This window comes from Poecilia formosa, unplaced genomic scaffold (genome assembly GCF_000485575.1).
Source record: "Poecilia formosa unplaced genomic scaffold, Poecilia_formosa-5.1.2 Scaffold113, whole genome shotgun sequence".
Classification (NCBI taxonomy): Eukaryota; Metazoa; Chordata; class Actinopteri; order Cyprinodontiformes; family Poeciliidae; genus Poecilia; species Poecilia formosa.
Window position 1 is genome coordinate 1,698,886 of NW_006800052.1, and position 24,979 is coordinate 1,723,864.

At 41.8% G+C, this 24,979-nt stretch overlaps 1 protein-coding gene and 1 long non-coding RNA gene across 2 annotated transcripts in view; one reads left to right on the top strand and one right to left on the bottom strand.

The window, feature by feature from the left end:
* The window catches only part of LOC103143595 (uncharacterized), a 37,316-nt gene extending 14,186 nt beyond the window's left edge, over positions 1-23,130 (top strand). The window contains exons 3-4 of the long non-coding RNA XR_476813.2: positions 7,650-7,800; positions 22,703-23,130. This is a non-coding gene — a long non-coding RNA (uncharacterized LOC103143595). The remainder of the gene's footprint in view (positions 1-7,649; positions 7,801-22,702) is intronic.
* LOC103143594 (tumor necrosis factor alpha-induced protein 8-like protein 3) lies at positions 774-23,678 on the bottom strand. Its single transcript, XM_007560197.2, has 2 exons — positions 23,143-23,678; positions 774-1,880 (listed from the first exon to the last, which is right to left on the bottom strand). The coding sequence occupies exons 1-2, from the start codon at positions 23,186-23,188 to the stop codon at positions 1,318-1,320; spliced, it is 609 nt and encodes a 202-aa protein (XP_007560259.1). The 5' UTR covers positions 23,189-23,678; the 3' UTR covers positions 774-1,317.
* Positions 23,679-24,979: the final 1,301 nt, after the last annotated feature.

Genomic DNA, 24,979 nt, shown 5'->3' on the forward strand with positions numbered 1-24,979 from the left:
TAGCTCTACATTCTTAAGAGAATGAAAAATTTATAATAAAGACTTTGCGGTATTCTGATTTAGTAACGTAATTATATTGCGTTACTAAATCCCCCCCCCCCACACCACACCACTAGAGGCAGTACCAACCCCGAAAAGATGCGACTAAGGAGCAGATCTAGAAGTACACCGAAAGCTACAGAATTTGGTAAAAACCAACTGTGAGTTTTGCTGAAGTAAAGACACAAGTTCAAATCCATGCTGAGAGTGGAACTCCTTCAATCAGTGCTCCTCCGCAGCACTGATTGGCTAAGGAATGTAACGTGATCCTCCGCAGCAAGTGATGGCAAAGCGGGGCGTCATCACGACTTTACACAAGGGCGTCTTCATAGACATCATATACTTGTTCATGTCTATGTGTGTCTGTACCTCCGCGGCAGAGACCCCTGAGACCGACTCATCGAACCCCTGGGGTTCGATCGAACCCAGGTTAAGAACCACTGACTTCAAGTGAATCAAATGGCGATTCAATAACATTTCCAGTTGAAGGGTCGATACTTTTGTAAAACCAGGTTATTGAAGCACATTTTTTTTCAGAATAAATGTTGAATTGCGTATGAAAAAAAGTTTTGAAATCATTAACCGGGTCCTCTAAATCTACTTCAGGAATGTGTGTGTGTGAACGTGTTCGCGTGGTTTTGTGTCTCTCTGTTGCTGTGAGACGCTGGTGACCCTCTGACCTCATGAGATGGACGCCCACCCTCCCCCTCTTGGATGAATGGATGACTGCGCAGTACCGATTTAAAGAAATCTTTAATAAAAGACAAGTGTTATCACCCTTTTTGAGAAGATTGACACGGACTCATAACAAATATACCATGACACAGTTCGCAACGTTACTCAAGCAAATCGCAAACTTTTGAACACACTCAAAATACACAGAGACTACGACTGATTATCTTCCATATCCAAGCTCTCTACTACAGTATTTTTTTTTTTTTTGGCTGTTGGTACAGTACAACTTTAGCACACGAAGGGAATGTATAATGCGTATATTGTGAAACACGGTGTCCTGGTTTGCAGCAATGATCTACTGAGTGAAGAGACACTCTAAATGGGGAAAAAGAAAAAAAAAAGAAATCCCTCACTGACCCACAGCAGCAAGATGTTACAACAACCTCCGTGGAAATGGATGGGGAAGAAACAGGAAGACGAGAGAGATAAGGAAGAGGCAGGGTGTTTTGCTGTCAGGAGTGGCAGGTGAAAAGGAAATGGGAGGCAGGAGACACCGGCAGGGAAAGGAGCGAGTGGAGAAGGAGCGAGTAGAGATGCGAGAGGTTAAAGCGTTCCTTCGTCTAGCAGTTTGTTGATGCCGTTGCAGATCTTCCTCAGAGAGAGTCTGTACTCCTCTCCGTCCCCGTACAGCTCCACCAGGAAATCCCCGTTGGCAAAATGGTTGAAAACGTGATCAATGCGTGCGTGTGAGCGCGCGGTCAGGTGCCCCTCCACCAGGGTGTGAAGCAGGTCCCTGCACTCCAGCAGGAGCTCCACCAGGATGTTCCTGTCGAAGGTATATTCCACCTCGTAAAACGACACCGCCGTCATGGCCGCCTGGTTCATCTTCTTCTTGAAGCGCTCCACGGTGTCCAGCTCGTCGGGACTGAACTGGTGGTTGCGGTACAAGATGCCGATCTTCAGGGCAATCTTTATCACGTCCTTGATGATCTTGTGCGCTTCTTTCTTGCTCTTGGTGAACTCCCGGGTCGCTTTGTAGAGCTCGTCCAGGATCTCGCTGCTGGTGTCGTCTGTAAGCATGTTGGCCACCGCCAAGGTCGCCATCTTGCTCAGGATCTTCTTTTGGGCCTGCATGGCCAGGGAGCGAGAGTTAAAGCTCTCCTGTCCTGAAGGAAGACAAAGGGAACAGAGAGCAGGATGTGAGACGAGAAGGTAATTCAAAGTTTCACAGCAACATCAAAAACCAGCTGAAAATGTTGCTGAAATGTTGCTTTTCTACAGCCTGTGTTCATAATGCTAACGGTCATTCATCAGAGCTTACAGGATGCGTACTCCATTTTACAGAGTCCTGCATGATGAGGTAACTTATTTGCACTTTGAAAATGACACATAATTACATGCTTACTGCAGATTACCAAAATAATTCACACTGTGTTTAAGGAGTACTTAAGGGATACTTTACTTTCCAAGAGAATTACATGTTTCTGTCACAAGCTGGCAAGTTATTTCCTGAATCTTTGTGAACACGTCCTTGAACCTGTATGATAACATTCCAGTCCTTCTAAGTTCATTTTCTGGAACATCAAGGATACTTCTGCAAAACCTACAGGTTCACAAAACTGCCAAGTATGTTTTCTCAAGCTCTAAGAAAGTTTTTCTTTATTTCCTTTTTCCTGAAAAACCTGAAAATATGTGAAACTTTTACGTTCTGGAGAGTACTCTTTATGTTAGACTATAAATTGAGAAAAATACCCTTTACGTCCTTTTTGCCAACCTGTGTATTTCAGGTTACTGGTACAGGATGCATGTAAAGCAAACACACACTGGTCTCTGAAAGCGGTGAAATCCGAGCAGCACCTTGTAAGTTCTGGGAAAGTAAGTTGAATCTCCCAGGAAATGACTCTGTATTATTAAGTTTCAAAAAGTACCAGAAATGAAACCTACAAGCTGTTTAAGAAAGCAGCGTGTAGGTTCTAGAAAGTACCTTGCAGTCTTCTTTTTTTTTTTTTTATCTTGAGAACAGTGAGTCTTTGAAATTTTATCTTGATACTGTAAACAAAACACAGCGTGCATCCCTGTACGTGTTTATACTATGAGCTTTGACTAATCTCCGTGGTGTTCAGTGTGTTTGCACAAACCAGCTGAAGTCCATCTGGATAAATTAGCTTTTGAAACTGTTGACCTATTTGAAAAAAAAAAAAAAGTCCAAACTTTTCTTTGACCTTACATTCATAACCCCCCCAAATAAGTATGCGCCGTTTTATTTTTAACAAAGCAATGCAGAGGTCTAACTATGTTCTCTGAACTTATTGTTGTGCGTTTATGCAGCTGGATGCAGTTGAGGTAGTTTCAGTAAATATGACAGCAAAATACAACCCATTCACGAACAACGGACACATGTCAGGCAAACATCTGTGTACGTCACAGTGAATAAAGCTCATATAAAACAAAACAAATTTGAAACATGAGCACTCAAAACGAGGCGCAGCCTCATTCTGCAGCAGGGCGGCGGCCTCCCCGGAGCAGGCCGCCGTCTTTGGAAGGCTTCGCCGTCGGCTCTGGATCACGTCAAACAGCTGTCCTCTGATAGGAGTCTTTAACAAGTCCGGAAAACAAATCCCCCATTTTTTGTGGAGTCCCTCTGGATCCACAATTTGTCCTGCAGAGGCGAACATGAAAGGCTCTCTGTTCGGTTATCCAGCGGGAGCCGGCAGGCTGGCACGTGTCGGTGTGAATGTGAGGAGTGGGGCTTTATTTAGGCGCCACCCAACTTCAAATGACACACCGGATAACTTCCTTTATGATTAAAGGCGAGGAGAGAGGCTTCACTTTTCTCTCCTGCTCCGCGGGCACATCGCCAAGCCTCCTCTTCCTCCTCCACATGTTCCTCTAAAGACGGGGAGAGGAGGAGGCCAAATTCAAGGAACAAGGCACAATTTGTCGCCACTGCGTTTTGTTTCTACCAGACGGATATTATTGGCATGTTTTAAATTCACACCAGCGTCGCATCATGATCTGCTTGTTTGCTGTGGAAATACAAACACAGAGCAGAGGTTGAGTGGTGCCCCCCCCCAGCCCCCACATCGGGGAGAAACCTAATCCGTGGCATTTCACATGAATGTGGAGAAGTGACATTTCATCTGTTGGTCTGAAGCTAAATGACATTTCATGAAATACAATTAGCCCATCATGACATTTAACAACAAATAAGGCAAATTCCTTTGTCTACAGTCGTTCACTCTCCCCCAGCACCACCACAACTACGGCCCTCCTACTCCTTCGACAGGTCTGGTGCTCTTAACCAAAAAAATTAGCTGGGCTAATGACGAACCCACATTTGGTGGCTGGGAGAGACATAAACCAGCTGTTGGATGCCTGTGCAGTCTTTTGAGTTTATGCCCCATTTCAGTGGCGTCATGCCCCAGACTTTCAGTTTTCGGTGGTTATATTTTAGGTTGGCTGTCCAAAACTACGCGGTTTGTTCTGGGAAGAGTCATTCGTCCAGATGTTTGATCTGTTTGGATAACACCAGCAGAGATCTTCATTTAAATTGGTTCACATGAACCTTTGCAGTGTTGCTTGGTGGGTGTAAAATTGTCACTCTGTGGAGATGGCTAACTTCAGGAGGGTTTTTTTTTTAGACCATTTCTGGGAAAGTTGATACCCAGAACTAAAAAATATAAATATATATTTATTTAAGCAAAATAAAATATGAATATAAAGGTTGTGTGCCATGAAACTGATAGTTTCAGTGTGTTTATTTGATTCTAAGCGAGTTGCACAGATTGATGTTGGGTTTTAAATTTTTTTCCTCTTTTTTTCTTTTATGCGAACTAGTAATTATTGCCATGTCGAATATTGTTTTAACACATTTCATCAAACTCTTAAATGTTTTATGTTTAAATATTTATGTGGCCATTTCATCTGCTCAATTTTAAAAGGTAATTACCAAAACTCATTATATTTCAGCTATTTGTTTAATCACTACTCCACAACAGCCATTTTTTCCAACTATGTCTTTATGCTTATATGCACCAAAAATACTTTTCAGCATCTACCAAATCAGCTGAGAAATTTCGATTTATCCTGGGACTTCACTTCCTTTTCTGTAAAATCTAATTAAAAAACATAATTTCATAACAGAAATAATCCCAGGAGGACACCTGGGATTTACTGAAAGTTTCTCCTTCTAACTGCTCTTCATGTGAAGAATAGCGACAGCACAGCGTGGGCTAAAAAAAAACAATATATCAACGTAAATATTACAAGTGCATGCTAGTTTCCATGATATTTGAATAGCAGCATCAGGGTGTGTAACTGGTTTTCATTAGTCAGATCTGCGCCGCTCATCAACAGGCTCTCTTTGTCACTGTCATTTCCCGTTTCTATCAAGCGGCTCTTTGTTCCAGCGAGCCTCTGATATTCAGAAACCCGACAGGACGCACCGATAAAGGTGACAGCCTGCTGGTTGTAGAGCTGCTCTGGATATGAGACTTTACCAATTTGTGGAGCCACTCGCTCTCTAAGCGCATTCATCTTTTGTTCATTAGAGAGATCCCTGATTATTACAATCAACGCAGATTGAGATAATGACTGCAGAGAGAGTTTGTTTCTGCTTCTGCGAGGCTATAAACAGGCCTCTGACGAGGTGGGTGATTCAGAGTCTGGCTAAAGATACAGAGCGAACGAGGGTGGATGATTACGGAAAGTGCACATGAAGACGCTGAGATGTCCAAGCTTTCTCACACACACACACTCGCATACAGCCTGTCACCCAGAGGCTGTGATGAACGACATGCATGAACCAGAGTGTCAGAAGGAGTTAGAGAAGAGTCCAAGCTGTCAGGAGAGAAAACTGTCCGCCCTGTTCCTCGTCCTCATCCCGCTCCTGTACCGTCTCCGCTACCTGCTTGTTATTTTTACTGCCTCACTTGTCCTGAAGTGTTGAAATAAAGTAGGCGCTCCATGCGGCATGTGGGAATTCGCTGCTGGGAAACAAACCGCCGATGTTGGGGCCTTTGCACAAGCGCTGGCCCCATCAAAGCGGTTGAACACGAGTGCTGTGGGAGTTTGTGAAGTTTACTTTAACGTGAGGATTAGTAAGGTGCTTGCTGTTCTCTGCCTGTGGCTGTTGACCAGACAGTCTCTCTCTGTCCCGCCTGATGTTTTTAGAGGCCTGAGTCAACATTTTCTGCTGCGTTGCATCAGAGCATGCATCCAGTGTGGAACCTGGAGAACAGCCAGGCCAGCTCTGCCGAAGGCGTCTTTTGGCAGAAAGCGTCCAACTGGACAGATCATTTCCATTTTAGCCAGAAACACTCGCAGTGTATCAAGAAGAGGGTCTTAGATTTGTAATGAGTGATGAGCTTCAGGATGCAACTGAGATTAGATGTTGAGCTGCCAAGGAAAATGATCCATGTGTGAGGCAACAGCAGCATGTTTAAACAAGCCTATGCATTTTTTTTTATTTTTAGTAGGAAAGATAAATAATTTAAAGTTTCTGTGGATGGAGTAGTTTTTATTTTTATCGAATAAGTAATGCTTATGTTCTCATTCGAGCCCTTGTGTGCAGCAACTCCAAGAAAAAAATTGCTCCTCCTGTTTCCCCCAAACTGACCATAGGATACTGCAGGTATACAGAGAAGCTCAGAAATCCGTTTTCCAAACCCAAGTCAGGCCTCGTTTCTCTGATGACTTCGATAAACATTCTCTCACTGGATGCATGCCATCTTGTCTGTCTACGGCAATCTACTGCTATGGGGCACAAATAAAAATTATACAATTGTACAGCAGTCTCTTAAGATGTGACAATGTGACTTAATATTGTTTGAAATACTCCTAAATGTAAACATGCAAAAAAAAAAGCTGAATTATTTTGAAAATCACTGAGGAATAATGAAAAGCTGTGACTCTGCAACAATAAACAGGTAAAGATGATGGATGGATGGAGTAAGAAATGATATTCAGCCCTTTACGTAGAAAGAAAAATAGCAACAATGAGATGACTTTTGTTCTGTGAAGAATCTGTAAATGTATTTGTAATGACATAGGTGGCACCTTTTAGTCCCTGTGTTCAAATTGGCTGGATGCTTAGAGTCGGAGCCTTTTCTTAAGAATGTTATGAGTTGCAGGATTTACAAGCTTATTTGAAAGCCACATCTACAAAGTACACAATAAGATCAACTAATTACAAGTTACAAAATAAGTACGCAAAGTAGTGCGCGAATGAAAGCATGTTGTTATTGCAATGCATTGAACAGGAAGTGCTTTTATTTTGAAGTGACTGACGCCAGCTGAGCAGCGAAAATGTCAAAGGACAAGCTAAGCTTTGAAAAGACCTGAGTTAAAATTTTTAAGTTTGAGAGAAATCCATGAGCTCAAGACTTTAAATCTCCAACTAACATAATTAAATTGTTATGAGTTATTAATAAGCCACATCCAGGAATGTACCATGGCTAATAAATCAAATGTACCATTTTACGGGAAAATATGAAAAACCACCTGTCAGCGCTTCTCTCTGTGGCTTCAAGCATAAAGACTTACCTCTATCAATTGATTAATGAGATAAAGATGAACTTTGACTCTCTCAGGAGTTGAATTCTGGGACTTGAATCACAGTTTCTTAAGTGAAATGACCACTTAAGTGACCACTTCATTTGTGAACATAGTACCATATTATTGGATTGAATCTTTCTATTATGAAAAGAATCGGCAAAGAATAAATCAAATTCGTATTGAGTAAAATAATGGAGGATCAGTCAATTATCCATAAAGTCAACAAAAAATAAACGGACAAAGTTGATTTTGACACCTTATCAGATCTGAATGTGTTGCAAAGATAAACATCAAGTAGGTTAATTTTCTGCACATTTTCTGTCGTAGTCCGAATGCTAAATGGGGCTCGGATCCCAATGCTTGTGTTGGTTTCATTCCAGAGTAACCAGAAGAGTGAGCCATCAGCGGGGGCCGGTGGCTAACGCGGAGGAGCGCGGCTGGCCTTCACTGAGTCAAAGCCAGGGGGGAATTATCAGCCGGATCGCAGCAGAGCACACACGTCTGACTGAGGCGGCCCTGTAAGCCCAGAATGTAAGTTATTTTAAGGTGTGCTTTGCTTCATACCTCAACGGCAGAGAGAAGCAAGTTCAGGGCAGCTGAATATTTGCAGCCGTCGTCACCATGAAAAGAATGAGTATCTGTCAGGATATCTGGAATATTTTAGGAACGTGTGGATGATGATGGCGCAGCAGGGACATAGGAGAAAATAGGATTGGTCTCTGCTCCTCGTGGCGGATTTGATGACATTTCTGTCACTGGCGTAACAGAAATGTCATCAAAAATATTCAAAAATATTTTTACCTATAATAATTAAGCATACATGATTTTAATTGGATGTCATATAAATTAGAAAAAAAAAATATCCAGAAGCCCAAACCTGCTTAAAATACAACTTCATAAGGATCGAAATAGGAGGCGTTGAATGGCTTATGATATAAAAAACCATCAATGTAATTAGAGCAGTTTAAATATGATCTTAAGTTTATTTTACTTTCAGCTGTGGAATTTGCCACTGGCAATAAGCTGGGGACATTCAATCCCAAAGACCCAAATATTAACCTTACAGCAGGATTTCTATTCTTTTTTATGTGCTTTTAAATGTGGACCAAAACTAGGAAATATGTTTCCTATAAAGGTATGTGATAAGCTCACTGCAAAGCGAAAGTATCTCTCCCATATAAACGTCTCTGTCAACACAAGTATGGCAAGCTGATTTATCATAAAACAAATACAAGGTTCTTCAAAGCAAATATTCCTAATTAAAATGATCAAGTGAAAAATAACATTTAACTGCAGTTTAGTGCAGTTATTTAACACAAATAATTTAATGTTGGTTCTCTGAGAACATAAAATCTAAGATAATGGATGTTAAATCTGTGCAATTCTGAACTGTGCGCACGTGTCGAATTCACACAGTTTTGCTGAATGAGGCACGTCTAATGTCTTACTTACAGACATTATGATGCTCCACGAGTATCCTTGAGGGATCAAATAATTTTGAGGCGACTCAATCAGAACGTATCAGAAATCTTCATTAGTGCAAGCAGCACAGTTTAGCATGGGATTAAATAAGGTTATCATTAGTTAACTGCTGCTTCATTTGAGTTGCAATCCTGGTTAATCTGTAGAAATGGTGCACATGTGTGAACAAAGGCCATCATTAAGAAAGTAAACTATCTGGATAGAACACAGCGTGCTTTCATTTGGGAAAGCCAGATGTGTCTTTTTAACGATGCTAGCCGAACAACAGCAACAAATCTGATGGAGACGTGTTAATATTTTACTGACTGTCAGAACAATGGTGAGCATACGAGCAATTAATCGGCTGCATTCTGGGAAAAAAAAAAAAAAAAAAGTTCCCGGGCAATAAATCAAACGCACCCTCACATAGAAGACTCAGCTCTGCTCCGTCAGACAGACATGTGGTCTGTGGCTCACAAATGGTTTACCTTCACCTCTAATTAGGGGTGATGGTATGTAAACCACAGACTCACATTCTGACTCCAATCTGAAGATTGGTCCTTAAGTGTAACTCAAGTCCAGATCTGAGACGCACGTCTCCTTCTCTGCCACGCAACGATAAGCAACAAGTATGTCTCAGGCAAAAAGGAAGATGAAAACAGTGAAGAAGAAGGAAACTTGACCAAAATGACAAAATCCGTCTCTGCAATTGTCATCTGCAGTCGGTTTACCACTAATATGGTATTGATTTATATTATATAGACTTTTTTTTTCTTCTTTATGTTGGTTCCCTCAGAGTAATGTGGGTCCAGCTGGAGCCTTTCTGTGAGGAGTCTCCATAATCTCCCAATGATTTGTGTGGGTTTTCTCTGAGGACTCAGGTTTCCTTCTACAGTCCAAAACAAGCGTATTTGGTGAAAAGGAGATTCTAAATTGCCCTGAGTTGAGGGTGTGTGGTAAATTGTTCGGTGTCTTGTTCTGGTGATCTGTCCAGGTTGGGCCCCACCTCGACCTTACGACCATAAGGTCGACACGGACAAACTCGTTTTACCCCCTTAGAAGGACTGCTGTTCCTAGATGGCGACATTGAAAAAGAAAAATATGATTCATACACACAAAACCTGTTTGAGGTTGTTGCTGATAACATGTGTCCAGTATGAACAAAACCTGGTTACTCTACCAGAACAGGTGCAAGAGACGTATTTCCAGCCAACACTGAACATTATTATCTGGGTACACTAGAGACATGGAGGTCTATGGACATTCATTTCATATGGCGATGCCTGAATCAGTTAGGCCTGTATTTACTTTTCCTCCCAAAAGATTCGCATTTATTGCTCTTTCCAAAAAGTGTTACTTCAAACAGCCAAACAATGAAGGCTGCTGACAGACGGCCTGTTTTTCCAAAGTGCAGAAAGGTGGAAGAGTGCTCTTTCGACGGCAACAAACAATAAATAAAAAAAAATTAAAAAAAACGCTGTTGATTTCTGCAACACTTCTTTGAAACCCATTTATTGCCATCAAAAGTTTTGGCTGGTCATTTTCTTTCCATCTGCAACCAATTTTCCATTCACAGGCAGCCCTGTTTTGTAAATGCACAAGTGGATACCAGGTCACACTTTGAACCCCGTAAAAGCTGACACAGCTATAATTTCCCCAGACATGTTTTTCCATTTCTTGCAATTTCCTTAATTTCCTCTGGGCCTCCAGGTGTGTCATAAAGTCGACCTTTAGAATTTGCGTTTCACATACAAGTAAGAAGCTCGCGATTGGACCGTAAGGGAGAAAAAAAAGTCTGAAAAAGGCGATTCTTTGTGAAGTTTAAATCCACAGAGCACAAATACAGCTTCAGCAAGCCCTGAAGGCCACCAGGGGAAAGAGCTCCTCACAGAACAGGAGGCTGACAGCTGAACTTCCTCCTGCATTGCCTTGGCTCTCTGGTTTGCCTTTGGTTGAATATAAGGAGCTGCAGCAGAGCCTCTCTGACTGGATTTACAAGGCTTGAGCAGAACAATGGAGCGGGTCACTCAGCAAGACTTAAACGGGGGTTTAATAGCTTGCTGGGTAAAGTGTTAAACAGGCCTGAGAGGCCAGTGGATTTAGGAAGGGAGCAGAGGAGGCGGCCTGTGCCAGCTGGTAGCACTGGAGGAAAGGCTTTTATTTTTGAGTCCGAGACTCGAGAGCTTCTCTCTTCCTCTTCTGGAGAGCACAAATAGATAGTAAACACTGCAAATTATATACCGACTTTCATATGTGATGGGGAAGAAAAAAAAAAAAAAAAAAAAACCAGAAGGAATGAAATGTAGTCATTTTTGTCTCCTCACTTTGGATCTGCACCACGAAAATGTATTTTTGACTCCCACAACACGACACAGATGACTCAGACACGCCGCCCCTGCACAATCGCAGTCTGTTATATTGCATGTGTGTGTGTGTGTGTGTGTGTGTGTGTTTGTTTCTGGATGAAAGTAAGTGATTGCAATTGAGAAAGATACAATATCAAACATGAGAAGGACCACGGGGACAATGCAGCGTTGTAGCAAGTGTCGTTCAGCAGCACGGCAGTCTGACGGCGCGGCAGTCTGCAAAGGCCAAACCTGAGATGGAAGATGCCATTAGCAGCTGCTCAAGATGTAGGGGAGCAGTCAGAGCTTCGACGTTAATAAATAACTCGGTTTGAATATCTCGATGACTGGCACCTGAATGAAGTGGGGTCATGGACTCGCCAGTCTTTATAGATGTAGATCAGTTAGAGTTGTGAATGTGACGGCGGAAGTCGCCTCAATGGGTTTAAAACCTTAGGAATCACTTTTTCGCACAAGAAGACAAAGTGAGTCCTTTTTTTTTTTTGCCGTGTTTTACTTTTATGCAGGTGATACTTTCTCTGCTTGGCCTACTTTTTATTTGTGGAAACTGTAAGAGGCAAAAAAAAAAAGAGCCTAGATTGCACAATGAAAACATCAGTAACTTGAAGACAAAGAACAGAAATGAACAAGACAGTAAGTGAATCAAATCGCTCAGATTTATGTTTAATACAGTATGTGACATTTACATGACTTGAATCTGATGGAGAATCGGTGGAGGGAGCTAAAGATTAGGGTGATGGCAAGAAGCTCTTCACTCCTTAATAACTTAGAGATCATCTTTAAAAGTAAATCTGTAAAAAGCTGTTAAGCAATTAAAAAAAAACATTTGATCAGTTTGGCCTCAAAGATTTTTCTAATGATTAGAATGAAAGTATCAGTAATTCTTGACATGTAATTTTCTAATACAGCATGAATAAAAGGACAAATTATTTTTTTTATTATCTATTTTACATGGCTTTGTTTGGTAGTTTTGAATCAAAGTCCTGACAAAAGATGATGATGCTCTTTAATCTCTAAGTTGCTTTTTAAATCACTGAAATGGTGAATACATTTCCTTTAGTTTTTGCAAACAACTTACTGAATTATTAGATGCATAAATGCCAAAATAAAGTTAAAACAGTGACATCTTCACACACTTTTGGCAGAATTTGAGAAGTGAATAAGTTTCATTTCCTTCTTCCGTTAAAATGCAGTGATAAAAATTACTTTTCAAAACAAAGCTTGACATTTTAATTGCGCGGGTCAGCTGCAAAGAATAACCCCCCACGTTGCCTTGGGTGTTGTTGAACAAGATCTGATGATTTTTCCGTTACAGGCTTGTGCATTTAGAGCTGAAACCTTACGGCCGCGTTCAGAGCAACTGCAAATACGACACGTTTCCAAAATCTGACATCTAGAACAAACTGTTCCTTCTGCTGTTTTCACATCCAGATTCCAATTTCATCTCCACAAAAGACTTTAGACTTCTTTAGATGTTCAGAAAAACAGAGGAAAAGAAAAGCAACATGTCGTAAGTTGCCAGAGCTGCTTCGACGCACGAGGGCATTAATTTTACAGATGTTGGAATTACCAACAAAGGTTGGATGCACTGAAAAATTCACTTCTATGATGATGGGAGTCAAACACATTTGTCTAAGATTTCCTGCTGCTTTTTAGTTGTTGGCTGGTATTTGGAAAATGTAAACTTCATCCACAGTCGTCCCCATATTTAACACAAAATGCAGGGTCAAGAAACTCGCAGTCATCTCGTCATCATTTGGGAGTTCTCAAATTACTTAGAAGCACATCAGAGTTTCTGTATGGAAACATCTAAACTTCACAGTAATCTCAGTCAGCGTCGTTATATCCCGTCTGAGGACGATTATTCTGTTCTCTACCGATCAGCACAAGAACCATTTAAAAGTAGTACAAGAGTCGTCAGCCACAGACCTCACAAGCTTGTAGATGAATGCACCTGTAACAGACAAGTCTCCCACCATAAGACAACATTTGAAAGAATAGCTCTATTTGTCTGGGAAATGGTCTAAATGTCTCTTCTGCAAGGAAGGAAGTCACTTAGGAACCTCTGAGTCAGGAAGGACACAGAGCAGATCGCCTTTGGCCGCCGCTCAGCCTTATTTAATGCGTAGTCCCTCATCTCGTTCTTTGTCTCTCGGTTTTAATGGCCACATCCCTAAAGAGCTGAGCCCGAGAGACGAGGCGAAAGAAGGAAGAGGCAAAAGACGTTTTGACTGATTAATGTGCCAAAGGCCTGCTGCATCCACGAGAGGAGCGAGAGAGGGGGTGAGGGATGCAGCGGCGCTTAGAGCTGCACCTTTCTTTTTGTGAATGCAGGAGAAGATGATGACGTCAAAAAGTGGTATCCAGGACATCCGGAGAGGGCACAAGTACTGGACCGCAGGCTCCTGAGAGAATGCGACACGCTGACCCTGTACAGCTGATGTCTTCGGCAGATGTCGTTCCCTCCTGTGTGCTATTGTTCACAAAGCGAACGGAGTCAGGCCAACAATTAGCTGGTTAGCTGGGCATGGGAACTGGCTGGAGGCGATCCCACTTCTCAGCTTCCCTCCTCTGGGATCGTTTCTGGAAAACTACTCCTGTTATGTGGGTGTTGGTGGAAGCCAAAAATACTCAAGACCTCTAAATGAGAAAATGACAGATTTCCTTCTGTGCAACGTCAACTTCCGCCACACATTTTTCTTCCTTTCTTGCTTTTTTTTGTTGCTATTTTTCTTTCTTTCTTCTTTTTCTCCTTCCTCCCTTCGCTACGTTTGCTGTTTGGATTGCAGACACGCAACGATTTGGATATGCAGCTGAGCAAAGAATCAAGCCGCAGCGCTTCCCTAGAAATTATTTGATTCATAAAAGAGCACCTCTCTATTTATAGAAAGATGAATGCGTGTCTGTTTATGTGACAGAGAGAGCCATAATGACAGACCGTGAAACCAGGACCCAATAAAATACAGAAGAAGACGATAATAAAATCCAAACAGTCTTGCGGCCCCCGAGACCCGGACTCAAAGTTTCTTCTGTGGTTTTCATCCGAATGAAGGAAGCTGTGAGTTTTGTCGAGAAGAAGACAGGGCGAGGAAAAAGTGAGCGGAGCGGGCAGTATGTACATTTTAATTTCACACCTTTCAGTCAAGATTGATAGAAGTTATCCCATGAAAGTGGGAGGGATACGGGGAAAAGAAAGGCAAGACATTTGGGAAGGATTTCCTAGCTTCACCGTCATAAAAAGGAATGAATACAACCAAAGACTTCTTCATTTTTTTTCTTCATTTTTGCAAGATATTGTGACAGGATCCTAGAGAGAACAAAGAAGGTGTTGATGTAAGAGACGGGATGCCCATATTTAGACTTTCTCTGTGTTACTTCAGAGACAGACCTGCACCTAAAACACTGTCACCACCTCTAGCATCGTCTGCAGCTGCATAATTAGCTGCCTGTAATGAAGCTAATAGCAAAAATTCAAGCTGGAAGACTCCGCCCCTTCCGTTCGCCCATCGGCGTCATGCTCATCTCCGACCTCAGCGCTGGACCTCACCCGGCGCGTCCAATCATCAATCAAGCTCTGCATAAAAGGAGCCACACCCAAGCAGTCAGCCGCTTCCCAGCTGCGTTCAACCCACCACCGCCCCTTCTCCACCCACAACCTTCGGCTCTCCAGAATAGCACCCTTTCCCGACCTCCACCACCAGTGTCGGGCCCCGGGGGAGAGCATCCCTAATCAGTTATCGGGATGTTCGTCGAGTTCACATCAAATCTCAGCTCAAAACAGCTACCGGGGCCCGAGCGCCAAAGAACTTACTCATTCCTGTCATTAAATCTTTTAATTGTTCCTTTTTCTCCGTCTGAATCTTTCCAGATTGAAGTGTCTTTCTTTGTCTGTCTCTTCCTCTCTGTCCATTTCCTACCACATCCACAATGCAGAGTGGCAAGGAAGCAAACATTCTTTTAATTTTTTACATTTATTAAATTTTTTTACGGACCCCTCAGAAAGCCTCTCCTTCAGCGACCCGTGGCCAAGTCTCAGCGTGCCGCCGTCCAAACACCGACATCTTTCCTCAGGTCTTCCTCTTCCTGGTTTGTTTGAGTTTACTCTCTTTTAACTGGATTTCTTTACATGAATGAGAAACGCCGCCTCGACCACTGACTGATTTATACGTCACCCCGCCACCCCCTCTCCTACAAACAAGATGTTTCCGGGATTCTTGACCTATAATCTATGCCGTTTGGGCTTTTGATGCCACATGTTTATTTAAAGACAAACAGGACAGTAGCAAACAGATTGAAGTAATCCCCAACGCACACCCAGTTACAAATGTTAAGAAGGCAAAGGTTAACCCAGAAACGGGGCAGGGCTTCAGCTGTCTGTGCGCCTAAATTAAAAGGTTGCTCTCGCTTTGATTGGAGTCATAAAATTGGAAATGCTGTGAGCTTTGGCCTTTCAGGAGCTCAGCCTGCTTGACACGCCGTAGTGTAAAAGCCAAAGCTCTCTACTCCCAACTTTTACCGCTAACTAATGACCAGGAAATAACTGTGGTTCGCTCGCACTCGCATAAATACCCAAATGCACATTTCTGCTTTTTGTGTTCTGACTGCATTCTTTCTTCTAATGCTTTTTTTTTTTTTTTTGCTCTGGACCTAAGCCTAATTATTGCAAGAGTTTATCTAAATCCTGGCTCTCATGTGAGGAACAAAGTATTTTTTATTTTTTCTTGACAAAGTGCTCAGAACTCCCAGGTACAAAGCTTTAATGTGACGTACTGCCGAACCGGTTGTTCATAGTTATTCCACTTTTTCCTGCCACAGCCTTAAAAAAAAAATGCTACAATCAGCATACTTTGCCTCAGCTGTGCCAGAGCGAAGTGTGAAAAGCTGTGCGTACAACTAGCCTCCTACCTCACCTTGTTTTCTGAAACACACTTTAGCTCCTTCTGCGGAGAGCAATTTCAGCTTAATACCATCTGGATATGCTGTAGTAAGCGTGTATTTTAGGAAAAGGTAGCGAAGACAGAACCCAGATGGCGGCGCCTTTCCACAAACGCGTCACTAAAGCTGAAACTGAAAGCTGAAGAAAACTATTTTGAGCAATCCCAACGTGGAAACGTAAAGCATCACATCTCAGACTTTCTGCATCAGAGCAAAATGTTTAAGACATTCGGACCAGACGTCAGCTGCAGCCCGACTCTCCATCGACACACACAGACCGTAACACACTCAGTTTAATATCAGTTTTTAATAACAGCTCTGCCGTGGGAGGAGAGTGGAGGGGAACTAATCCCTTCTCAAATGTCCCACTATCCCTATAAAATGCCACTGAGTTATAGTGTCAGCACATGCATCTGCACACCGGGGGAAAATGCTCTAGCAGTGACTTGGGAGTTGTAGGAATAGTTTTCTGCAGCAGCGATTGGAAAACTTTCTCCTGAGTCGTCTTTTCCACTTGCAGCTAAACTCCCTCTTTTCTTTCCTCTCCTCAGTTAGTGTTATATTTTTCCAGACCCAGCTCTCGGTGTCCTGAACGTGTGTGTAGTAATGTGTGTGTGTGCAGCTGGTTTTGTGCAGACTGCATCTGTGGGCCAGATTAAAGGCAGAGGAGGGGAGAGTCGAGGTTTCATGCATTTGTGGCGTTCAAGACTAGAGGAATGGGAAAAGAGTGTGGATGAGCATATATGAACGTGTTGCAGTGACTGCAGGCTGACTTGATCTAGCTGCCTGTCTCATGTGTGGCCATGACATGAGTAATAACAGAGTAGATGATTGCACAAATGCCAACATAGACGTATAAAATACAAAATTACATGTAAATACTTATTGATTTTGTTGGGTGCAACCCACTTCTGACATTCTGTATTCAAAACAACTTTAAAAGTAGCTGAATAAGTGACTCCATATCCAGCAGCTGCTGGGAGGAAGGATCTACGATTACACTCCTTTGTGCATTTAGGATGTGGCAGTCGTCTCTCACTGCAGGAGTGTGTGATGTGATAGACCAACAAATGAAATGCATGGTTACAAAGTAGAAGAAAGTTTTACAGATTTATGTCTAAATAAAAGTCTAGGGACATTGTAAGAGTTAAACCCATTTCACCCCCACTCTTTTTTTTCACAGCTTCTAACAAATTTAATTTATAAATGCTCTGTTTTAATCTTGTTTCTGCTAAAGAAATGAACATCCATAGCATGATGCTGCCACCACCGTGTTATGCTACTAGTATGTTTTTTGTTGCATTTGGTAGGTTTAACTTACACACTGAATTTCACTGCAAAAATCTGTTTTGTTTTTTTCTTCTCAATTTTAGCTTGGTTTCTTTCCTTTACTTATAATCACTCATCATGCAGTGAGCAAGGTGGGTTCATTATTAACAAGTCAACGTGTAACGGCAACTGATGCACGTATTTAAAATCATGTACAACCAGAGAGAGTTAGGCTAAATACAATACAGTTTTTATTTTTAGAAAACGGGAAGGCCACACGTCCTTTTCCATTTCTGTGTGTGTTGGCCGATCCCAGAGAATCCCGTTAAAACGTTTGTGGTTGTCATGTGACAAAATGTGGCAAAGTTCAAGCGGTACGACTCGCTTCTGGTAAAGCTGCTGTCTGTGGGTGTGTAAACGGGTGAGAGTTGGGACTCGGCTGGCTGAAGATCAAACTTCAGCTGCGTCTTCAGAAACATCTGCTGGTGCGAGTTTGGAATGGAGGCACATCGGCCGCCCTCATGCCCTGATGGATCGCAGATCTATTATTACAACAGCCAAGCTTTTCATCAACACCATCTTCCCTGGAAAAACGGACTGAAAAACAAAACGCTGGAAATAGTTCTGTAGATGGCTGATTGGGGTTTGGTGTTAAGAGTCGCATCACCATGATGACTCAGCCAAAACTTCTCTGTGGGTTGATTTTTCTCACTCAACCAACATGATATAACAACTCCAGAGGCAATTCAAACTGGACATTAGAGATATCTGATAGATCGGTGAAATGCAGCGTCTAGTCAGCGTGGGCTTCAGACCGACAGCAGATCAGACTGTGACCGTATAATGAAAGGACAGAGTTATCAATGGGCACAGATGTAGACAGATGAGTGATTATAAATGAGGGAAAGAAACCAGCTAGGGAATGAGAAGAAAATAAAAACGTTCGTGAAATTCAGAGCTTGTGCTCTTCTGAGAGACAGCATGTTGCCTTATTGGCACATTTTGAAACTTTTTTCTTTGTCTGGATTGTTAATAATTTAAGATTTTGAAATTCAGACTTGTCTTTTAAAAACTTAAAATTCAACCAACCAACTCAAATGTGATAGTATTCTAAGACTTGTACAGATATTTACATGAAAGCCTAAAATAATTTTTAGCTACTGTAATCGTTGACTCCTAAAGACATTTCAGCTAACAGCAGGGGATGAGTTAATAGTAAAACAATGACCTGCTTAATATGAACATCGAGCATCAAATGAGCTAAATGCTAACTGCTAATTGACGCACCAGTTTGACACTCCTTACATATTAAAAACAGATTGCAATGTTTCAATGCTAGTTTGAGCGTGAAGAACAACTTAACAGCTATTTGCTAATTAGTTATTAAGTAATGTCAAACGTCTAGTAAATGAACAAAGGAGAGATAGTTCCCAATGCTAACAGTTTCTAATGCTAATTGCTTTTAATGCTAACAAAGTTACTTGCTACAGTGAATGGTTTGGTAACGTCACACTGCAGAACATCAGTCAGCTCAATCAATGACCCAATCAATACATCAACTGTTTCAGATTAGTTACATTTATTGATCTAACTATATTTTTAAGGATCAGTTACAGGGATGCAGTTTTTAGAGACTATAGCAGCAGCTGAAAATTGGCATTTTTTAAAATATATATTTTTGGTTTTGTTTTTTTTTTCCCCCAAACTTTGTTTACTTTGCTCTAGAACGTATGATCATCTAGACTGGAAATAATCACCTGACTTTATTTGCAGAGTGAACTACAAATTTCTAGATTTAAAAAAAAAAGTACTCATTATTAAAAAAAACATGTTACTTTTAGCAGTCCAAACACATCATATCATATATTAATCCTAATATAATTAACTTAGGACATAAAGGAACATGTTCACAAATATATTTTTGTAACATTTTGTGCACCTCTGGTCCAAACGGATACAAACCATTAAAAGTGCCGATAAGTGGCCAGTACCAGCAGCTTCTGCTGCATTCTGTCATCACTCAGCCATTTTTGACACCAAACTCTGAACTTCATGGTGAACTCCAACTTTCTTCAGCAGGACTTTGGACTTCATGGGATTTAGTTTACATTTTTCTGACTGGAAACTGTTTATAAGTACAAACAGAATGCACTGTTATCATTTGTGCTCTAAATTAGGCGGGTACAGACAGAATCAAACATCAGAATCAAAGTTATTCAACATCAAACATCAGATGTTTGATGTTGAATAACTTGGCATGTTTTCATCTTCACCATTAGCTCATGCTTCACTAGAAAGCTGTTGTTTTTCATTTGTTTCAATTGAAATAAGTAAATGATGTGGTCTCTTTTTGTAAATGCCTAGCAGAATAACTGAATTTGCATCCCATAATTCCTGCTGTGTCAGGATCATTTTTCAAAAATGCTGGACTTGATTCCTGTTGTTTTTAATGCTGGCATTTACATATGTACCTAAAAAATGTTTTTCTCTCCCTTTGAGCAACATGTGAAGAACCGTTTCTGGCTTTGAGATTCACTCCATCTGAAATAAATTGGATGAGAGAAAAGGTTCGCTTTATTTATAGACCGTTTTGAACATATGTCAGCATTTACATTTGGCTGGGAAGCAGAAGCCTTGTAGCATACAAGCCTTTCCTTCTGTTGGAGTTTATGCTGCACAGACGTCTCCATAGACTTTAAGCTAGTTTTGCATTTATCTGTATGACATGAATAGAGCATTTCAAGGATAAGGCCTGTGTTTTGATTTGCAATTTGCTGTGGACCCGAAAAACAAAGATTAAAAAAAAAAACAAATTCCCACACGGATTGAAAATCTCAAGTGCATTGTTTTTTGATGGCTCAGATGATTTGGAACTAGTTTCCAGCATGGTTTTGATCTACATTATGAGCTGGGGGTGCTCTACAACCAAACCAGCACTTTCTCGTGGCAGAGGAAGTGGATCTGTGCCGTGCTGCTGGAACTGCCCAGCAGGTTTCATGTTGACATACAACAAAATGCAAAGACAACACGGTCGACTGCCTTTATTTACAGTTTTGGCGTGCGTGCATGCGTAGCCGCGCCAGCTTCCCCCCTCAGGTGATTAAAAACCGTATTTTCCTTTTGTCAGCAACAGCGCTGTCATGACTTTACCGTCTCAATGTTCTCCACAAACATCGTAAACCTCCACTGACGTTCTGTGTTCAAAACAACTGCGTGAGATCAAGGTAGAAGAAGCTTAATAAGTGGCTCAATATCCAAGTGCAGGCACGCACTCTGAGTTCAGCGCGGCTTTTGTGAAATTCAGAGAAGGTAAACTGTGACCTAAGGCTCCTGGGCAGGAATGTGAGGGTGAAATAAACTCAACAAATAAAATGTTCTGCACACAGCAATTATCAGCGACTCGAGTTCCAGAGTCACCTGAAACAAAATCCCTCGGTGTTTATGCGGCTGACGCTGTGGAGCGAGGTATGCGCGCATCATGCTGAGTTCAATCACACATCATCACTGGGAAAAAAAATTAAAAATGGTGGCAGTGTGTGAGAGTGAGAGAGATTCCAAATAAACCTGTTTCCAGAACGCCATGTATCACATTTCACTGTGGGATAAAGTGAGCCGCACCACTGATAGCAACACAGCGGCAGGAACTGCAGCACAGCAACAAAACATGATGCATTCTGAGAATGAGTCAGGCTTTCACTGACTCTCGATCTGCAAAAATATCCGGCCTTCGCAGTTCCTTTCAGCATGAGAAGCAAAGGTAACCAACAAACATTGTTCCTCTCAGATGCAGGGTTTTTAAAATCTGGGGAGTGAAGGTGACAAAAAAAAAATCTCCACGCTATTAAGCACTGAAAAGTTATGTAAATTAAATAACTTGGAACTATCTTTTCATACATTCATACTAAAAATATACTTGGCACAAAAACAAAAGGAAGTCTTTTTTTTTTTGGTATTGTTGCCACAATGAAACTAACGATTATTTTAGTCATCGATTAATTTACAGACTGTTCTGACGATTAATTGGATGAAAAAAGTGACACTTTTTGCACATTTTTCATTGAAGCCTTTTCTATGCAACATTAGAAATACATTAAGATTCAAAAAACGAGTAATTCAACTCATTTTAAAAATATTTTTATTGCCTAAAATGCAACAACATAGCATTCCTGGAGTGTAAACTTGATTATTTGTAGCAAACGATGCACTGGCAGCTAAAACTTCATTCTAACATCAACATGTGAAAAATTCAGCCCTCTGTGGTTTGACTTGGCAACAATACAGGGCTGGTATGTTGATTGTTTTCTTTCTTTTTTTAGATTAACCAATTAGTAGTTGGATAGCAAAAGGTGCTTAAGATATTTTTTTTTTTTTTTTTTACATAATTTGAACCAGGTGAAGCTAAAACTGTAAAACTATGGCATTTGAGGAGTTTTGGACAAAACATATTTACAAACAAAGGTTATTATTATTTTAAAGACAAAATGTGCATATTTTCTATGCAGTCTAATTCCTGCTTTGAGTGTGTTGCTCTTTCAGCAGCTAATGATTAATGTATCACTAAATTAGTTACTTCAATATTGATTAATCACAATTAATCTGACTAATCATTTTAGCTCCTTGGCTAATAAATCACAGGAAAACCTGTTGATTTTCCCCTTTGTGGATTATCCATTCATGAACATGGAGCTGCTTTTGCTGGCCAGCAGCCTGATCAGACTCTGCTGTGGGTTAGCAGACACTAGTAGTAGTGATGTGGGAATTTATTTTCTCCATTGCCTCCAGTGACAACAAGCCTTCTTCATCCATCCTCATCATTGGTAGATTGAATTTAACACACGTCTTTAGGGCACAACCCACATCCTCATCCATGAACGTTGTGATTTTTTTGTGCTCAGGTTGTTATTACTCTCTTCTTATGATCTGAATAAAGCTGTAATAAAGCCTCTTTATATTCAGGTTCCCTTCTCCTTTCAAATGGACCAAATGGAAAGACAGACAAAGGTCCAGATGGACAGACAGATGGTTCATCCGGGCATAATTAATACAGAAAGCTCCATGTTGTCCATGGAAAAGGCCACATCGACATGATTAAGGAATAAATGAAAGGAGGAAATCATTGGACAGAGCTGATCGACAGCCTTGTCTGGCTGTACGCACACAAGCAGGAGAGAAACGCCTCACTTGTTGATGATGTCAAGTCCTGCAATTTAACTCAAAATGCGTCCCCAATTGGCTTCATCCCCCACCGTCTTGCTTTAAATCCTGTAAAGACCCACAATCCAGATAACCGCCCGCAGTAAAAACCCTGCCTGAGAGTTTAATGTGTAACTCTCCTCATTATTGCTGTAAACTTTTGCCCTGTGCGCTCAGTCACACCGTAAACTTTTCTCCTTTTTATGAAGCAACCTTTGTGGATCCACTGGAAAAGGCTTTCATCCTCTCTCGCACCCTGCGATGCATCAGGAGGATCCAGGCGTTTGGGGACCCTGCAGTCTCTCTCTCTCTCTCTCTCTGGCTGCATGTGTTGATGAACAAACCGGCTGCACGTGTCAGAGCTTGCCTGTTCCTGGTGGCGACTGAGGCAGCTTTCATCCAGACACCCGGTGACGCTGTGCCTGCCACCAGCATCAAAGCACGTCTTCTCTCCAACGCCTCGGAGAGCATCGGGAAAATGTCAAACGGTTTGGTTGCTTTGGGGGTAAATCGCTGCTTCATGTGAAGTTTGGGAGTCTGATGACGTATTTAAAGCTGACGATGAACTTTCTGAGTCTTCGCAAAACACTACAAAAGACGAGTGTGTGTAACTGTAAGCGCCGCCTGCATGACAGTAAAATGAGCTTACCTGCCGAGATGTCTCCGTCACTTTGCTCTCCAGAGTCTGAATCCATCTTCCCCCTTTTAGGACGAGCGGAGGCTGCAGAAACTCTCTTAGTCCTCTCCCCTCCTTCGTCTCTTTCCTTCTCAGAGAAGAGTGCGATTCTTAACCGAGTGGGAAAAAAGAAGACATGAAAAAAAAAAAATAAAAAAATGCAACTTCTGGTGTTTTATTCTCTCCCTCTTAACGAGCTCAGCTTCCTCCCTCTGCCTGGATCTCTGTAGTTGTGAGAGGAGCGCTGCTGGTTTGCTGAGCTGTCTGTCCTCTTGGGTTTTGTTGAGCTCCCTCACTTTCCCTCTTTACTTCTTCTCATCTACTTTCCCGTCTCTGGTGCTCCCTCCCCTTTGCTTACTCTCAGTCCGTCCCCCTCTGCGTTTCTCCCTGCCTTTTTCCTGCCACTCTGTCCCTCCTCTTCCTCCTCCTCCTCTTCCTCCTCCTCCTCATTGCTGTGACACTCTTCTCCCTCTACTCAAACTGTTTTTTTTTCTTTACCTCTCTCTGTATGCTGCGAGCGCTGTCTCTTCCTCTTTCGCTCTTCCTCTCTCCCTCCCTTTCTGTCACTGGCTAAGAGTGCTGCCTGTGTTTCAGCACAGCAATGGGAAGGACTCATTCACGGAGACTTGAAATGCAACTGCAGCACCAAAAAAATCCCATGACCTTTTTCCAAAGCCGGACGGTTTAAAATCAGGAATGCGGTATTTGTTTGTGGTCACATGACGACCACTGGTTGGTTCAGATGTGTTTGGATCACTTAGCCTGATATTTGGCTGATGATTCATACCTGAAAAACTGCATCCACCGCTAATTGGCATAGAAACTGAGACATTGTTGGGATTTTTCTTCTGAATACCAGTGAATACTGGTCACTAAGATTCATAGATCATCTCAAATATGCGGCTGGTGATTCAGTAGCCAGGTGCATGCCACTGAAACGTATAAACGTCAGCGGGTGCAGATCAGCAGACTGAGACTCATGCAGGGGGTTTGACAATTAGTGGTTTGAAAAGAAGACCCATAATGGAGGTTATGCCTTAATGAGCGACTGAGCAGGTGAGTCCAGTCATGGTTGAGTTATTCTCGGTGTAAGTTCAGCTGTTCTGTGAGGGAGTTTAAGCAAAGAGGAGGTTATAAAACAATATACCAAGCTTTACATATTCAGTCTGTCATCTGAGGACAAACGGCGCACGGCACGACTAAAACCGAACTATGAAGTACTCAGGCAAGGAGAGAGAAGAGAAGCAGCCGAGAGGCCCATGGTCACTTTGGAGGAGCAGCAGAGAGCCACGACTCCAGAGAGATAATCTGCTGACTGAATCTATTGGTTCCATAATTCTGGCCTTGTATTGAGGCAGGATGCCGTTTGCTGGAAAGGAGCCGCAACGAATCGTATGTGCAGCTTTGCATGAGAAACGTAGGGAAGTAAACATCTGGACCAAGGTGTTGTTGTTAATTGATAGACGAGGACTGACGTTTTTGACCATCATGCAAAATGCTTTGTGGAAAAGAAACAAAACAAACAATGTAACTTCAAATTAATTTGTGAAGACAAATGCAGAGCAATCAGCTTCATAATATAACACACACAGTTAAATAAGAAAGACTTGAGCATGAGGTTCCAACTGCAGTGGATTGGTTTGTGTCAGAATGGCCTAGTTATGTCCATTTTAATATTTGCTGATTTTTTTTCTCTCATAGAGCATATTTAAAATATTTGAAAGAAAGTGCAGCTTGGGAAGCTACTACTATGCTAGCCAACTTTAGCTGCTAATGGCTCGCATTTGAAAAGCAGCCATTTAATTTTGCC

Coding starts and splice junctions, on each gene's coding strand:
- LOC103143594 (XM_007560197.2), bottom strand. CDS start 23,188: ATGGATTCAGACTCTGGAGAGCAAAGTGACGGAGACATCTCGGCAG. Junction 1,881..23,142: donor TGACGGAGACATCTCGGCAG/GTAAGCTCATTT, acceptor GTCTTCCTTCAG/GACAGGAGAGCTTTAACTCT.